At 36.0% G+C, this 19,334-nt stretch overlaps 1 protein-coding gene across 6 annotated transcripts in view; it reads right to left on the bottom strand.

Moving 5' to 3' along the window:
* Positions 1-1,713: 1,713 nt before the first annotated feature.
* ZBBX (zinc finger B-box domain containing) overlaps positions 1,714-19,334 on the bottom strand; it is a 148,370-nt gene continuing 130,749 nt past the window's right edge. For 5 of the 6 annotated variants that reach the window (XM_034663459.1, XM_034663455.1, XM_034663466.1 and 2 more), the window contains 5 exons: positions 11,589-11,698; positions 11,100-11,200; positions 9,874-9,953; positions 7,801-7,940; positions 1,714-1,819 (listed from right to left, as the gene is read on the bottom strand). In XM_034663459.1, the coding sequence (XP_034519350.1) occupies positions 1,737-1,819; positions 7,801-7,940; positions 9,874-9,953; positions 11,100-11,200; positions 11,589-11,698 (514 nt within the window). In that variant the 3' untranslated portion in view covers positions 1,714-1,736. Of the gene's footprint in view, positions 1,820-7,800; positions 7,941-9,730; positions 9,954-11,099; positions 11,201-11,588; positions 11,699-19,334 lie in introns of those variants that run through there. The other variant, XM_034663479.1, reaches the window with a different exon arrangement.

Here is a 19,334-nt window from a genome sequence, read left to right as displayed (position 1 = left end):
CTGCAAATCTGGGATTTTTTTTTAAAGCATCAGTTGAGAGGTAAGAAGGAATTGGGTTGGCTTGTTTCCCAAACTCACAAAGTTAACTACCGGTGGTTTCAGAACCAGAACCAAGAGCCCCTAATTAGTCTATGTTCTTCCTGGCACCCAACCCTACCCCCTGCTGCTGCTCTACAACCTGGTACTGAAATCCATAGCTTCCACTTTTATGAAGGACTCAGTTTCTGAAAAGTGAAGCGCAAAATGAACTATCGTGCACTCAAGTGGAAGTCAAGTAATTCTACTGCTAAAAATCGCCCCTACTGCTCACTCTTAAATTTTCTACTACAGCAAAATAGATTTTTTAAAAAAATTTTATAATGTTTTTTATTATATTATGTTAGTCACCATACAGTACATCCCTGGTTTCTGATGTAAAGTTTGAGGACTTCATCAAGATAAAAAGCAAAATAGATTTTTAAGTAGCCTCTGCTCAAGGAATGGCTTCTACTAGAGCAGGAAGAGAATAAAAACAGTTCATGTCTAGTCATCACGGATGAAAGCAAAGTAGATTCTACTGCTGTATATAAAGCACCATTCTCTATATGACATAATCATTTACTTTTTTTTTTTACAATAGTAGTATAAGGAATTAAAATATGGTTAGTAGTTTTGTAACATTTCAATTTTAATTATGAAATACTTTAAATATGTAGATATGTATTACATATGACATGACTTGATCACACAATTTAATATCAGTAATTAAAAATATTTGTTTCACGAGCACCTGTGTGGCACAGTCAGTCGAATGTCTGACTCTTGGTTTCAGCTTGGGTCGTGATCTTGAAGTAGTGGAATTGAGCCCCCTGTCTGGCTCCACGCTCAGCGTGTAGTCTTCTCCAGATTCTCTCTGCCCCTCCCCCACCCTCTCAAATAAATAAATAAATAAATAAAATCTTAAAAAAAAATTTGCTTCAGATAGCCATACCAAAAAAAAATAGACTTTAGAGCTAATTGTATTATTGCATTGAAGTAGACATACTTAATTCCAATGCACGTTTTGACTATTACTACATCTCAATGTATCCATAAAAAGTTATAAATTTCTTAAATGTTTCCCAAAATACTTACTTACTCCATGTGTCCTTTTACATTTAAATTTTAATGTCATATTTTTGAGATGTATCCATATAAATAGAAGTAGTCCTATGTCATTCATTTTAACTGCTTGATTGCTTTCCATTATACAAATTACCACGGATTACATAGCTGTGAGCTTTGGCCAAATGCCTTTTATTAGGTTACAGCAGAGAATGTCTCCCCCTAGGGCACAGCTCAGGAAGGCTTGCACCTCAGGACTCCTCTCCCATAACACAGGACAGTGCACGTGTAGGTTGTCACCTAGTCCTCTTCATGAGGCCATGTGGAAATTGGAAAATTAGAGTTCTGCTTGCAGAAATTCATTCTGATTGTTTTATTCACTGGGGGCGGGGGAGGAAGAAAAGCTCATCTGCAATGAGGCTTTGTTTTTGAGATCTATTATTGGCTAAATTGTGAGAACGTCTTCTAGAAGGGATTGGATTTCTTTTGGCAGACACATTAAGGTATCAATAGACACAGATTAAAATTAATGTGAATTTGTTGGCTTGGAGCTTCTGAGCAAGAAATCTGTATCTAAACTGTAAACCTATGTTAAATGAAAGCCCAAGATTTCCATTTTTCAGGTAAGATATTTTATTGACCTGTCCCAGATCCTATGCAGAAATCAGTTTCTCTTCATCTTGTTGCATCTGTGAGTATGTCTCCCAGGGTAGTCCTTCAGTGACAGAGAAGACTTCTAGGGATCAAAAGTTTTTGCAAAGGTCTCAGTTCCAACTTTGCACTTCAAAAAGGAAGAAGACCCGCCACAGAGTGGGCCCAAAAATCCAATTCCCCAAGCAGATGCGGCAACAGCTCAACAGTCATTCTTCTATGTTTTGGTCCCACCTTCACTTTAGACACCATGGAGATTCATTTCAAATGACTTTGAAGGGTTGTTACAATATTTGATTTGCCTAATTTCTAAAAAAATGTATTAGGTAATCACAATTACCTAAGATATTTAATATATAGAGCAGAGATTCAAATATAGCTTCAAAACTTGACATTAATGTAACAATGAGCTACTTTACTTGTTCTCTAAGAAGAAATGAAAACTATGCCCCTATTTATTAGCCATGTTTCTAAAGGAACTGCCTTTAAAACCTTATACTAACATTAAGCCACAAAAACTGGTTCTATCTACATATCTGCATTTATTTCATTTTAACCAGTGACTATACAGTAAAAAGCTAGAAAGGATTTATTATACTAAATTATTCATAATAATAAATTTCATTTAGAAAAGTAACAGCTCTCTTAGTATGGTGCATGAGGTGGGCCTTAAAGTGTTATTTGTCACATAAAACCGTTTGTTATAATGGCATTTACCATATTAGAATTTGTCCTGTAGGTCATTAACATTCTTTCCCATATGAGTCATCTTCAACTATCTCAAGATAATATAAGGTAGCACATTTTAACTTCAATAGGTAGTAATGTTTAAGAATATACGGTGTCAATATAAAATTTTCTTATGACGTTTTGTATAACATTTTTAATTCAATAAACATAACAGAGATTTACCAGTGGTGACTCTGTAGTTTTAGAATCTTCAACGTTTGGCCTCTTGTTCAGATTGCTAAATTCCAAGGATTCTTTGATGTCCTGAGATAATTGCTCCTTAATGGAATGTTTTTCTAAATCTATACTTGGCAAATAATCCTTGCTCTCAAGTGATACGCAGGAATCACCAGACTTTTGATTACTTTTCATATCTATCATTTTCTCCTTGAAATTTCTTTCAGAAAAGCTGCTTTTCCCTAATTTCTCAATGGCAGGAGAATAAACATCAGGATCCACACTGATGTCAAATTTTGCATTTGAAGTTCCTGCTGTTGAAAACAATTATTTATGAACGTTAAATAAGCTGATTAAACTGTTAATAAACCAAAACTTCTGTGGTATAAACCTTTATCAATAAGCACTATTTTAGCAACATTTCTTTACTAAGATCTCAGTGGTAAAATACTTTTACTCTGCTTATGTTTATAAATGATAATCATAATTTACTGATGTATTCAAACTTTGATGAACCAGACTAATAGAAAGAGGTAAGATTTTATTTTGTAATGAAATTTCAAAATTGATGCACATTTTTATTTCAGCCTGTGGTTCAATTCCCCCTTTCCCACATCCTCTCCCACTCAAGTTTTACAGTGGCAATTTATGAAAAATAATGCAGAGAGAACCGTATTTCCACATTTTGCCTCTTTACCTTAGCATACCTGGTGATGAGGTGAGGGCAAGGGGAAATCTGAAGATGAAGGAACAGTACAAGTTAGGGGCACAGAAAATGTTTCAGTGGGGACACCTGCATCTGGAAAGCTACAAATTGAGCAAGATTATATTAGTCACCACCTCCTTATGTCTGCTTTAAATAAATGAGTTGCTTTAGATCATTGGTTTTCAACCTGGGTGCACAATGGAATCATCTGAAGGTACTCTTTAAAATTGTCAGTGTATATAAGCCTGACCCCAAACCAATTAAATCAGACACTGGGAGTGGGATTCAAGCACTGTTTTTTTTCACCTCCATCCACCAAGTTTTCCAGGTGATTATAATGTGCAGCCAGGGTTGTGAAACATTGGTCTAAATTTTAGAAAGAATAAAAATCCTTTAACAATTTTTGCACCATATTGCACTCATTTTAAATAAAAATATGTATATCATTATCCAAATTGAATATAGCTTCATCTGATTATCTCTATGCTCTTTCCAATATAAATATCTTATCTCTATAAATAGATGGTATACAATAGTAAAGGCTATGACTAAAATACTTTCCAGTGATGTAAATTCTGCCTTGCTGCCCGAAGGACTTACTCGTTGCAATCAAATGTTTGTATCACTTGGCAATTACACATAGTATTTAGAACCTCCATTTCTAACAACTATCACCTCTTAAATCACACAAGTACTATCAGAAATACAGTAACTTGTATATCAGAGAAATACGTTTACAAGCAAAACTTTATAAAAAGCTATTCAGTTTAAGGAAACTTCCATTAAAATGCTGTATTTTCTTCCTAAACTTGAATAGAAATTAGTTGATTTTTTTTGGTACAAAGAGTTGCCATTTCCTATACGTAAATGTCTACAACTAACCTCTGCAATATTTTTGCAATATTGCAAAATTCCATTATTAGGATCAGTTGCTGCTCAAGAGGGGACAAAGCAGCATTTTAATAATCTTTAAAAATGTGATGCCGAAAGTATAGGTATGATTTAATTTAGTCTATTCATTGGAAGTCCCATTAAGTCATAAAAATCAGATGCCTTGGTTCAACATTTGAAAGTCAATTAATCTGTCACATCAATAGGCTAAGGAAGAAAAATCACAGGATCATATCAGTAGATGCAAACCAGAAATGAAAGGGAACTTCCTCAACTTGATAAAGATATAAAAAGCCCTAGAATTAACATCATACTTAATAATGATAAACTAGATGTTTTAATCCTAAGATCAGGAACTAGTTAAGGAGCTCCCCTCTTACAACTCCTTTCCAACATCGCACTACAAGTCCTAGCTAATGCAATAGAACAAGAAAAGGAAATAAGTATACAGATTGGGAAGGAAGAATTAAATCCAATTTTGTTGACAGGTGGCATGATTGTCTATGTACAAAATCTGAATCAACCAAAAAACTCCTGGAACTAATAAGTGATTATTGTAAGGTTGCCAGATACGAGGTCAAGATACAAAAGTCTAATAACACAATGCCATTAGCAAGCAAAAAAATGAAATACTTAGGAATGAACCTAATAAAATATGTATAAAAGCTATATGAGGAAAACTACAAATATTTGATGAAAGAAATCAAAGAACTAAATAAATGGAGAGATAGTCCATGTTCACAAATAGGAAGACTCAACATTGCCAAAATGTCACTTCTTCCCAACTTGATCTATAGAGTCAGTGTAATCCCAATTAAAATCCTAGCAAGTTATTTTGTGAATATTGATAAACTGATTCTAAAGCTTATATGGAGAGGTAAAAGACCCAGAAAAGCCAACACAATATGGAAGGAGAAGAACATCACAGGACCGACACTATACAACTTCAAGAACTACTAAACAATTATAGTAACCAAAACAATGTGGTAATAGTAAAAGTATAGAAAAATAGATCAATGGAACATAATGGAGAATCTATAGATAGTCCCACATAAATACAGTCAACTGATCTTTGCCAAACAGCAAAGGCAAAATGATAGAGAAAATACAGTCTTTGTAAGTGATACTAGAACTGGACATCAACATGACCCCAAATTAATCTGGACACAGACCTCCCACCCTTCACAAAAATTAACTCAAAAGAGTGACAGACCTAAATGTGAAACACAAAACTGTAAAACCCTTAGGACATAAAAAATCTAGATGATCCTGGGTATGTTAATGACATTTTAAGACACACACCAAGGACAGGATCCATGAAAGAAAAAATTGATAAGGTGAATGTCATTAAAATTAAAATTCTGTTCTGTAAAAGACAGTGTCAAGAGAATGAGAAGACAAGCCATAGACTTAGAGAAAATATTTGCAAAACACATATATGATAGAGTACTGTTATCCCAAATATTAAAAAATCTAAAATTTCAACAGTAAGAAAGTGGAGAGTTCGATTAAAAAGTAGGCCAACAACCTTAATAGACACTTCATCAAAGAAGATATACAGATGGCAAATAAGCATATGAAAATCTGTTCAACATCATATGCTATTAGGGAATTGCAAGTTAAAACAACAATGAAATCTATTCCACAATTTTTGGAATGACAAAAATCCAAAACTCTGACAATACCAAATGCTGGCAAGAATGTGGAGAACAGGAACTCTCATTCATTGGTGATGGGAATGCAAAATGGTACAGCCACTTTGGAAGACAGTTTGGTGATTTCTTACAAAACTAAACATATTCTTACCATGTGATCTAACAATTGCAATCCTTGGTATTTACCCAAATGAGTTGAAAAGTTATGTTCAAATATACATGGATGTTTATAGCAGCTTTATTCATAATTGCCAAAACTCAAAATCAACCAAGTTGTCCTTCAATAGGTGAATATATAAATAAATTGTGATACACCCAGACAATGAAGGATTATTCAGTACTAAAAAAAAAAAAAAAAAAAAAAGCNTATCAAGCCATGAAAAGACATGGAGGCACCTTTAAGTGCATATTACTAGGTGAAAAAAGTCAATATGAAAAGATTACATACTGTATCATTCCAGCTCCATGACATTCTGGAAAAGGCTAAATTATAAAGTAAAAAGATCAGTAGTTGCCAGGAGTTAGGAGGGAGGGTGGTAACATAAAAAGGCAGGGCACAGAGTATTTTTAGGGCAATATAATGATTTTTTATGATACTATAATGGTAGATACATGTCATTATAAATTTGTCTAAGCCCACAGAATGTACAATACCAAGAGTGAACCCTAATGTGAACTATGGACTTTGGGTGATAACAGTGTGTCAACGTATGTTTGTTGATTGTAGCAAATGTACTACTCTCGTTTGGGAAGTTGATAGTAGGAAGAGCTATGAGTTTGTGAAGGCACAATGTATGGGGGAACGTTCTGTATTTCCTGCCCAATTTTGCTGTGAACCTAAAACTGCTCTAAAAAATAAAGTCTATTTACATAAATTAAGTATCTTTAAAGTAACACTTAATGAGTATTTATATTCAGCATTTTCCCAAAGGCAACTGGAACACCATGCTCCAGGTAGGTAAGAAAATATCTTTTTGGAGCCTTGTAAAGTCCTAAATTCCCATATGGATATAGTTCATAGTTGGTCATCATAATTTAGAGGCTTATTAGTTGCAGATGTCAAGACCAGCAGGGTTACCACAGATTATGGTTCTCTACTACCCAATCAGAAGGTAATCATCAGTTTTACAGCTAGTTATTTTAAATAATGATCTCAAGTATCTCTCAAATCCTTCATATTAGATATATTTGTTTTTCTGAAAATCCTAAATAGATAAAAAATAATATTTGAAAGGCAGATTAGAAACAATCTAGTTCCTATGTTTTAGTTTAGGAAAATGCGATCGAAGAAAGCAAGTGACATGTTTAAGTTCACACAATGATTTAAGGCAGAAATGGAAATGAAATTTGACTCCCAGACCAAGATAATTTATTGTGACTGTCTTTAAATGGTGCTCTCACCATCTAGAAATTGAAACCAGACATTTGCATACAGCATTCTAATCTATAAATTCTAAGGAAACTACTAGTAATAACAATGTAGATATATAAATGTGACGATTTGTTTGGTTTGGTTTTATCAATTATGTGAAAATTTACATCAAATTCAAATATTTTGGGAGAAGATTTAATGCAAGGGAGGGCAACAGGGTGCCAATTAGATTTTCATTACTAAAATCCCACCCATGTCACCTTTGAAATGCTAGCTCAGTCCACAATAACTTTTAGAGACACCAGCCAACATTGGCTGCTTTCCTTCTGAATACAGACATTGTTGCCCATTGACTGAAAAGAGTATTTGCTAGAAAATTATTTATTTTCAACCAAGTTTTTCTAAGTACTAAATTTTCTGGGCTTAAAATAAACAGCATAATAGGTAAACCTTTCACATACTGCAATACCTACTGGTTTTATTAACTTGCCAACATTCATTGTTAATAATATTAATACATAAGAAAAAAAAGTTACCTTTTGAGTTATTTTTACAGTAAGAAGAGCTGTTGTTCAGATGAAGATGTAAGAACTCTGTTTTTCCCTTGGTGAAAACATGATGTTGACGGATGTCAGTTTCATATAGAAAAGTGTTCTGATAATCATGAAATGTGCAACTTTCATGTTTCAGGACAAGCAAAAGAGAAGAGTTGAAAGAAATGGTATAGAAAAGAAAGTAAAAAGGCCCATCTTATTAAAACAAATACAGTAAAACCTTTAGGGAATAGGGTTATTCACATTAATTTAATATTTTTTTTAACCTTACTGTGGACACATTCTAAACCACAAGTAACTAAATATTAGTATTATGGATTTTAAAGAAAGAGGCAACTGGGCCAAATCTGATTTAACTGAACAATGTCAAGTGAAAACTTTTTTTAAAAAATATTCTGAAATAAGTTTGCTTCTTTATATTCTTTCTTCTAAAAATGGAGAGCTACCTTTTAAGCTCACTGAAATCTGATAAAACCAGGGTTTTATTACTTAAATAAACTTTTTGTTTGTCAATGAACTATCAGAGTCAAAAAGCCATATGTGATATTTATTTTCAATTTTTAATGATGGTTACTATATACTAGCATACATACAATTTAAATAACATTTTCTATGAATTGAATGATATATTCAATAATATCCAATATTTTTTTCAAGCTTTACATAGTATCACCATAAAAATTGATGTTCCTGTGTCACTTATGATTCTTTATGGTTCTTCTTAGAAAAGAAGAAACATGGGACACCTGGGTGGCACAGCATGTTAAGCGTCTGCCTTTTGCTCAGGTCATGATCCCAGGACATGGAGTCCTGCATCTGGCTCTTTGCTTAGCAGGGAGCCTGCTTCTCCTCCTGACGGCTGCTCCCCCTGCTTGTGCTCTCTCTTTCTTTCTCTCAGACAAATAAATAAAATCTTAAAAAAAGGAAAGAAGGAACTCTATAGGCACCTCCAAACCCAAGATGCAAAACCAGTGCCAAACCATGATCAGTAACTTTCTCTGCCTTCTGTAATACCCTACATGGAGGTCAAAGCAGGACTTGTGATAAGATATATAAAAGAATCAAATTAGAGAGCAGATATGTCATTCATTTCCTTAGGAATACAGTAGTCCATACAAATCTCTTATCTACTGACTAAAAGGTTATCTCCTGCCAAAAGCACATTTGCTGCTAGGTATCTGGGTCTATGTCTCCAAACATGGGGCTTTCAGGTCCAAGGGCATCCCTTAGGCCCACGGCTGTTCCAAAATGCTGATAGGGCCTAAGTTGATCTGAACATATAAACAAAAAATTGATGTAGGGGCTACTTAATAGGAACTTCACTCTGCTCTTTACCCAATTTAATACTTTGTAGTCAAAACACATGAAACCCTAGCTACAGTTTCAACAGCAAAGGAGCCCTTTTATCGTTACTAACAGATACAGCTAGATATTATTTTTCACTTGGAAATGACAAAATTCTAAAAAAAGTTATAAAGTGAACTATTATACTTCACTTGTTTAATCTACCTAGTAAGTAATCTATAGTTTGGGAGTTCTTTTTGTCTTTCAAACTAATCATTAATATATCTGTTTTTATTTAGGGTTCATAGCAAACTGAAATAAGAAAAATCCAAAGAGTATCTTTGGAGAAAAGAAGAAAGCTCATATGACATATGTCATCCTTGGTAAGCCATTTCAAATAATAATGGTGAAGTCAGAAGTTATCTATTAAGTAATCCAGATATTAGGTAAGAATATAAATGTATCATTACAGCCACTTTTCTAATTACTGAATGCTGGCAAATATTAGCAATATTGTACACAAATTTAAACGCGGCTTTAGTAGAATATATTCTAACATTGAAGTCACATGTTTTTTATATCAAGAATTCTTTTTTTTTTAATGTTTTTTATTATATTATGTTAGTCACCATACAGTACATCCCTGGTTTCTGATGTAAAGTTCGATGATTTATTAGTTGTGTATAACATCATGAATTTCTCATTTAAAGAGATAGTTGATTTGGGGGTAGGTTTTTAATAAGCATCAAAAGTGAATTAGAAAGATCTTACCTTTGTTGACTGTCTGCATCTGCTAACTCAACTTTATAGGGCACTATGTCTCCTGGTTCTTCAAATTCCTCTTCGTAAGTCTTATTAAATGCATGTAGTATAATATTAGTATGTTCAATAAATGTATTTTACATTAACCAGCTAACTTGTATGTAGTATTTAGAGAATTTTCTTCCTACAAAGAATGTCATTAGCTTTCTGGCTATGTGCCACAGAACATTAGTTCTAGAAGAACTAAACAAATTCAACAACTATTTGTTGAGGGCATTTGCTTTGTCAGCCATTTTATCACTACTATCACACCTAGAAATGACACTAACAGCCATTTGATTATGTAACTACTGAGTGCCAAGTAGGCTAGTGACTGAAATGTTTTTAGTTCTCTGCATAGCATGTTATAAGCTTACTCTGTGCATCAACAAAATAGAGAGAAACACACATACATATGTAAGCACTTGTGCTTATTTGTTAAATATCTTAAATTTATCCAGAGGAGAATTAAAATGTCTCTAGGCACACATGCACATAGAGGAGAAGCTATTAACCGAAAGAAGAAAGTATTACTTAAAGAGATATTTCTTCCCTTCTAGTCTTTTTCTGTGACAGCCATAGGGAGAGAATTATCAAGGACAAGTAGTACATTTAGCTACCAGATGACTAGCAAGTCAGAAATGTGCTAAGTTTGTCAAAACTTAAACTTTCAGCATAAGCTCTACCCCTGACTGGCTCAAGCTCCAGTTGATTCTACTTTGTATCTTCTAGAGGTTTGTATTCAAATTATTATTATACTAAATCCCTTAAATATTATTACTATTTTTCCTTTAAATAGAAAATAATATTAGATGACATTCAAGAAATTACATGTATACAACTTATATTAAATAGATACCATATTAGGAGGCTACTTTTTGTTTAAAAAGACTGGTAACATAAAGAACTAAATAAAACAAACACTAAACTACATTTCTATAAGCTAAAAGTAGTACATTTCCCACACTACATGCTTCCAAAAATGGCACAGTATCAGTACAGCTCACAAATTTACTGCCTACGTTAAAAATAATACTGTTTTATTCCTTTCAACATATTTAATTCAAACTCTTGTAAATTTCCTTTCCAACAATATTGAATTATGAAAAAAGTCTTGTTGAAAATACTATGTAGTTGTAATTACATGTTATGAATTTCTTGTTTATTAAGTAATAGAGTAGTCATTATGCACTTACATCATCCAGTTCAACTATTTTTAGAGATGGCTCAGGTCTCTCTATGTTTAATTCTTCTACTGGCAGAAAAAGCTCTGGGTATTGTACTTTGGTCTCCTCAACTAGGATATAAGATTAGGAAATAATATCATCAAAGAATATACTTCACCTGATAATTCCCTATCTTCAAATAACATAGTCAACAATAAAAGAATAATGTTCTCTTGTGCATCCACACTGATATGTAAATGCTATCAATTTCCCCAGCTCAAGTTAAAATACACATTTTCTTAACATTCAGTGTTTAAATAAACAAAATGATTTATTTTAAGACAAAGTAAATCTATGGAATGGGAAGAGGAGTGTGCTTGAGTCTGATCTAGAGACAAAGAGTGCATAGCCCAGTTGAGGATAACATAGTAAAAAAACCAAAAGCAGATGCTGACTAATGTTTAGTGTGTAAAATTTGAAATAATAAATTAGAAAATATCTAATCAAGTCTGAACTAACCATCACTATCTTCATCACTTTCATTCTGGGAACACCGTGCCTCACTAGCAGTTTTACATTGAGGTATGAATGTATCCAGTAGCATGTTTTGAAGTTGCTCCTGTGGAGTTCTACAAAACAAGAAAGAAGCAATTATAAGACTAAAATTTATTATCTGAAATTTTCCCAGATGAGGTCTGGATTTATTTCACAATCGAGTGAGTATGCAAAATTAATGATGAAACCAAAGTTGTGCCTCTAATTCACAGAAGTATGATTGCATAATAGAATCTTAATCTACTAAAATAATTTTGTAAACCAAATTAACATCACACAAGATTTTTCTTTTTTTAAAATTTTTATTTATTTATTTTTTTTGAGAGAGAGAGAGCACAAGCAGGGTAGGGGCATAGGAGAGGGAGAAGCAGACTCCCTGCTGAGCAGGCAAGCCAGATGTGGGGCTCCATCCCAGGACCCTGGGATCAGGACCTGAGCCATCCAGGCACCCCCACACAAGATTTTTCAATTTCAGGTCCTACTATGTTTCGTTTAGGATGAAAATCCAAGTTATGATAGAAGTCAGTGTTCTTGCAGAAGCCACATGGAGTCCATGAAATGTACTACACTATTTAAAAAACTAATTTATGCGGGCCCCTGGGTGGCTCAGTTGGTTAAGTGGCTGACTCTTAGTTTCAGTTTAGGTCATGATCTCAGGATCCTGGAATCAAACCCTGCATCAGGCTCCACACTTAGTGGGGAATCTGCTTGAAGATTCTCTTTCTCCTTCTCCCTCTGCCCCTCTCCCCATCATGTTCTCTCTTTCTCTCAAGTAAACAAATCTTTTTCAAAAAAAAGCACTGATTTATGAATGTGTGTTTTATACTACAGCCTAGGTAATATGTTGATAAGTACTAAGGGAACCTAAAGACATTCTTTTAAACTTTCACCAAGCCAGTAGGGTGATAATATGAACATAGTATGTTCCCACAATATGAACATAGTATGTTCTGGCTGTCCCATTTATCACCCAATTAATGAGGTCTGATATGGCCCATCTCGTATAGAAGGCAAGGAAATACAGGAATTCTCAAAGATCAAGATTATGCATCTGGTTCCAGAGGATAGTCCCAAATTATTGAGAAGGTAGCACTTTTCAATCAAGGATATAAGTAGCTACAGCCCTTCCAGACCATAACAGCTCATGGAGTCATCATGTAAAAGTCAGGGCCTTCTTAATGATAATAGTATGTAGCATTGATACAAAGCTTAAAATGTACCAGGCTCCACTCTAACTAATTTGGGGTATTAAATATTCATAGGTATGTTAAATAGGCACCAGTATTATCTTACTTTTACAGATGAGAAAAACTGAGGCACAAAGAAGTAAATCAACCTGTTCAAAGTCATTCAGGTAGTAAATGCAGAAGAGGAATTTGAACCCAAGGAGTCCATCTCCCCAAGTCAATGTTCTTAACCATTACTCTATATGGCCTCTCTCCCAGTTTGCAAAGGCAATAAAATTTGATAATCTGGCTGTCTATGGATAACTGCATTTCCCAATATATGTAATGTATATATCAGAACACTCCAAAATATTTATAAATTATTCAGCTTTGTGTCTTAACAAATTTGATGGGCGTGACATCTTACGTCTATAATTTAATTAAGTGATGAAAAACATTAAAGAGTAAAGGTCAAAACAAACTGGCACCTGGGCACCAGAAACCTCTTTCCAGTTTGACACAGATATACTGTACAAAAAACTCAATCATAGATGCACACGAATGTACTTTTATCCAGGACTCCTCTCTGAAGTAAAAATTTACCTAATTTAATGAGCAAAGCCTTGAACCAAAGGCTTATGTTCCAGACAACAAAGTATTGGAACTACTGATTGCTTATTCTAAACTCAATATTTTGCAATGAAAAAATGTAGATCAGATATTTTACGGGATTTGCTCACAAACAAACTACTAGTTAGTCAATGAACTAGGTCTGTATTCTGGCTTTTGGGACCTTGGCACCATTCCTTGCTTAAAAGGTCATGCCACATAAATAAAGGGTGAAATAACTTTTAGAATAAGACTTCCTCACCAGATTTTCCTCAAAATTAAAACAAATATTTATTGAAGACTGAATAATTGACGGGGACAAACTACTGAATGTCATACCTAAAAGACTGTTATGGGCATTACACTTTACAAGAGATATAAACAGCATGGACAGCAGTTGCAAAGGAATAATGAGAAGAGTATTCGAATGAAGTTAAAGCCCTGCCACATACACGTATTGCATGGTGCCCTGGGTGTTATACACAACTAACGAATCATCAAACTTTACATCGGAAACCGGAGATGTACTGTATGATGGCAAACAAAATATAATAAAAAAATCATTTTAAAAAAAGCCCTACCACATAAACCACAAGGGGATACAACTATATACCTTTAAAATGACAACCATTGGCATTAAGATGGTGGAGGAGTAGGGGACCCCTTTTTCAGCCGGTCCCCTGAGTCGAGTTGAATAGGTACCAGACCAGCCTGAACATCCACAGAATCATCATGAGACACAGGAAGATAAATCAGGATCTCTACAAATGAACATCTCCAGTGCTGTGTATTGAGTTAGGAAGCGGGGAGCCATGAAACCGCGCACAGATATCAGAAGATAAATGGAAGGGGGAGGGAGCCACTGCATTCAGGCACCAGGAAGTGGTAGCCACCTGCACAGAGGAGTGGGCAGACCCGCGGACCGGCACCCGTGAGACAGCAGACTGAGACCATGAGCCGGGGGACGCACGCCACCAGACTGAAAGGGAGCTCCGGTGTGCTCACTGGAACCAGACTGAGACCAGGAGCTCTGGGAGCGTGTGGGCGTGGCTGGCTGCTAGCGGCTGGCATCTAGCAGCTGGAGGTGTTAGAAACAGAAAGGACAGAGGAAGTGAGGGCTGGGACGCCCAGTGTGGGGCGCAAATACCGGGATGCTGCAGGGTTGAGCAGCACCGATAGAAACAGAGTTAAAGTGGCCAGATCATCAGTGGAGAACAGTCCACGATCCATCTGTACTGAGACAGAGGCTGAGATTCGGCCACTGCTGCTCTGACTCTCAGAAGAGGCACAGCAAACAGCCAGGGAAAGCCGCCAGAGAACAAAAGCCTGGAAAGACCAGCTCACAGTGTGCCCACCACTATCCACCCTCGCAGGGGACATGGAGACTCTACCCAAAGAGGGTTGCCTCAGTATCAGTGCGGCAGGCTCCTCCCCCAGAGGGGAGGCTGAAAAATCAATAAGCCCACATCCCTAAGATCCCTATAAAACAAGGGCTCACGGCCTGGGTCCCGGTCAATAATTAGGGCTCTGGACAACCCCGCAACCTCTCCTCATCAGAATGACGAGAAGGAGAAATCCGCCCCAGCAAAAAAAAGACGATGAGTCTGTGGCCTTGGCCACAGAACTAATGGATATGGATATAACCAAATTATCAGAAATGGAATTTAGAGTAACAATGGACAAGATGATATGTAGACTTGAAGAAAGTATTAAGGAAAATGTTAATGAGAATATAGAATCTCTAAAGGCAGAAATGAGAGCGAATCTGGCAGAAATTAAAAATTCTATGAGCCAAATGCAGTCAAAACTAGAGGCTCTGATGGGCACGGTAACAGAGGTAGAAGAACGTATCGGCGAGTTGGACGATGGGTTAGCACAAGAGAAAGCTAAGAGAAACTTGGCTCAAAAAAATCCAATCTCAGGAATGTAGGATACAGGAGATTACTGACACAATGAAACGTTCCAATCTCAGAATCATCGGCATCCCCGAGGGAGTGGAAAAAACCAGAGGTCTAGAAGAGATATTTGAACAAATTGTAGCTGAAAACTTCCCTAATCTAGCATGGGAAACAAACATTCGTGTCCAGGAGGCAGAGAGGACCCCTCCCGAGCTCAACCACGACAAACCTATGCCACGTCACGTCATAGTGCAATTCGCAAATATTAGATCCAAGGATACAGTATTGAAAGTGGCCAGGGGAAAGAAATTTCTCACGTACCAAGGCAAAGGTATCAGAATTATGTCAGACCTGTCTACACAGACCTGGAATGAGAGAAAGGGTTGGGGGGGCATTTTTAAAGCTCTTTCAGAGAAAAACATGCAGCCAAGGATCCTTTATCCAGCAAGGCTGTCATTCAGAATTGATGTAGAAACAGAGACCTTCCAGAATCGCCAGTCATTAACCAATTTCATAACCACAAAACCAGACCTACAGGAGATGTTAAGGGGAGTTCTATAAAGGGTAAAAAGGCCCCAAGAGTGATACAGAACAGAAAGGCACAATCTATAAAAACAAAGACTTTACAGGCAACATGGCATCATTAAAATCATATCTCTCAGTATTCAGTCTCATCTGAATGGCCTAAATGCTCCCATAAATGCTCAGGAATGACTCGATAAACCAGGAAATCAAAAATCAATTTAAACAATTTATGGAGACCAACGAGAATGAGAACACGATGGTCCAAAACCTATGGGATACTGCAAAGGCAGTCCTAAGGGGGAAATACATAGCCATTAAAACCTCACTCAAAAGAATAGAAAAATCTAAAATGCAGTTTGTATATTCTCACCTCAAGAAGCTGAAACAGCAACAGAGGGACAGGCCTAATCCATGCACGATGAAACAGTTAACAAAGATCAGAGCAGAAATCAATGAATTAGAAAACAGGAGTACAGTAGATCAGATCAACAGAACTAGAAGCTGGTTCTTTGAAAGAGTAAATAAAATTGACAGACCACTGGCAAGACTTATCCAAAAGAATAGAGACAGGACCCATATTAATCAAATTATGAATGAAAAAGGAGAGGTCACAACCAACACCAATGAAATTGGAAGGATTACTAGAAACTTTTATCAACAGCTTTATGCCAATAAATTAAGCAATCTGGAAGAGATGGAGGCCTTACTGGAAGCCTATAAACTACCAAGACTGAAACAGGAAGAAATTGATTTTTTAAAGTGGCCAATTAATTATGAAGAGATTGAGTCTGTGATAAACAACCTTCCAAAAAACAAAACTCCAGACCCGGATGGTTTTCCCGGGGAATTCTTCCAAAAATTCAAAGAAGAACTAATACCTATTCTCCTAAAGCTATTTCAAAAAATAGAAACAGAAGGAAAGCTACCAAACTCATTCTATGAGGCCAATATTACCTTTATCCCAAACCAGGCAAAGAACCCATCAAAAAGGAGAATTACAGACCGATTTCCCTAATAAATATGGACGCCAAAATCCTCAACAAGATCCTGGCTAATACAAGTCGTGGAAAGAACCAAGATGCCCTTCAACAGATGACTGGATTAAGAAGCTGTGGTCCATATATACAATGGAATATTACTCAGCTATAAGAAAGAATGATTTTTCAACATTTGCTGCAACATAGATGGCACTGGAGGAAATAAAGCATGTGAAATAAGTTAAGCAGAGAAAGACAATTATCATATGATTTCTCTCATCTATGAAACATAAGAACTAGGAAGATCGTTAGGGGAAGAAAGGGATAAAGAAAGGGGGGCAGGCAGAGGGGGAATGAAGCATTAGAGATTATGGACTCTGAGAAACAAACTGAGGGCTTCGGGGGGGGAATGAGATGGACTGGTGAAGGATAGCGAGGAGGACACGTGTTGCATGGTGCACTGGGTGTTATACGCAACTAATGAAGCACCGAGCTCTACATCGGAAATCAGAGATATACTGCAGGGTGACTAACAAAATATAATAAAAAAACTTTAAAATAAAAAAAATCATATTAAAAAAAAAAGATCCTGGCTAATAGAATCCAATAGTACATTAAAAGGGTTATCCATCATGACCAAGTGGGATTCATACCTGGGATGCAAAAATTGTTCAACATTCGCAAATCGATTGGAGTCTTAGATTTTATACACAAAGAAATATTCAAAAATCATAGGATTCTCTCAATAGAAGCAGAAAAAGCATTTGACAAAATACAGCATCCTTTCCTGACTAAAACCCTTCAGAGTGTAGGGATAGAGGGTACATTCATGAATCTCATAAAAACCATCTATGAAAAGCCTACAGCAAATATTATTCTCAATGGGGAAAAGCTGGAAGCCTTTCCCTTAAGATCAGGAACACCACAAGGATGCCCACTCTCACCACTATTATTCAACATAGTACTAGAAGTCCTTGCAACAGCAATCAGACAACAAAAACGGATCAAAGGTTTCCACATCGGCAAAGAAGAAGTCAAAATGTCTCTCTTCCCAGATGACATGATACTCTATATGGAAACCCCAAAAGAATCCACTCTCAAACTATTAGAAGTAATAGAGCAATTCAGTAATGTGGCGGGATACAAAATCAATGCTCAGAAATCAGTAGCATTTCTATAAATGAAAAATGAGACTGAAGAAAGAGAAATTAGGGAATCCATCCCATTTACAATAGCACCAAAAACCATATGTTACCTTGGAATTAAATTAACCAGAGACGTAAAGGATCTATATTCTAGAAACTATAAATCATTCTTGAAAGACATTGAAGAAGACGCAAAAGGATGGAAGAATATTCCATGCTCATGGATCGGAAGAATTAACATAGTTTAAATGTCTATGCTACCCTGAGAATCTACACTTTTAATGCTATCCTGATCAAAATACCGAGGACATTTTTCAAAGAACTGGAACAAATAGTCCTTAAATTTGTATGGAACCAGAAAAGGCCATGAATCTCCAAGGGACTCTTGAAAAGGAAAAGCAAAGCCGGGGGCATCAGAAAGACAGCATGGTACTGGAAAAAAAGAGACACATAGGCCAATGGAACAGAATAGAGAACCCAGAAATGGACCCTCGGCTCTTTGGGCAACTAATCTTTGATAAAGCAGGAAAAAACATCCGGTGGAAAAAAGACAGTCTCTTCAATAAATGGTGCTGGGAAAATTGGACAGCTACATGCAAAAGAATGAAACTTGACCACTCTCTCACACCATACACAAAAATAAACTCCAAATGGATGAAAGACCTCAATGTGAGACAGGAATCCATCAAAATTCTAGAGGAGAACATAGGCAACAACTTCTATGACATCGGCCAGAGCAACCTTTTTCACAGGGCAACTAATCTTTGATAAAGGAGGGAAAAACATTGAGGGAAAAAAGACCGTCTCTTCAATAAATGGTTCTGGTAAAATTGGACAGCTACATGCAAAAGAATGAAACTTGACCACTGTCTCACAACATACACAAAGATAAACTCCAAATGGATGAAAGACCTCGATGTGCGACAGGAATCCGTCAAAGTCCTAGAGGAGAACATAGGCAGCAACCTCTATGACATTGGCCCAAGCAACCTTTTTCCTGACAGATCTTCAAAGGCAAGAGAAACAAAAGATAAAATGAACTTGTGGGACTTCATCAAATAAAAGCTTCTGCACAGCGTAGGAAACAGTCAAAAAAATTAAGAGGCTGCCCAAGGTATGGGAGAATATATTTGCAAATGATGCTACCGATAACAGACCAGTATCCAAGATCTACAAAGAACTTCTCAAGCTCAATACGCGAGAAAAAATAAACAAATCATGGAGGATGGGTTAGTAGAGGAAAAAGCGAAAATAGAAGCTGGACTTTAAAAAATCCATGCCCACGAATGTAGGCTATGGGATATTACAGACTCAATGACACGATTCAATGTCAGAATCATTGGCATCCCTGAGGGGGTGGAGAAAAACAGAGGTCTAGAAGAGATATCTG

This window comes from Ailuropoda melanoleuca, chromosome 1, assembly GCF_002007445.2.
Source record: "Ailuropoda melanoleuca isolate Jingjing chromosome 1, ASM200744v2, whole genome shotgun sequence".
Taxonomy (NCBI): domain Eukaryota; kingdom Metazoa; phylum Chordata; class Mammalia; order Carnivora; family Ursidae; genus Ailuropoda; species Ailuropoda melanoleuca.
Note: the sequence above shows the minus strand (reverse complement) of the source record. Positions and strands in the feature narration are given on the sequence as shown.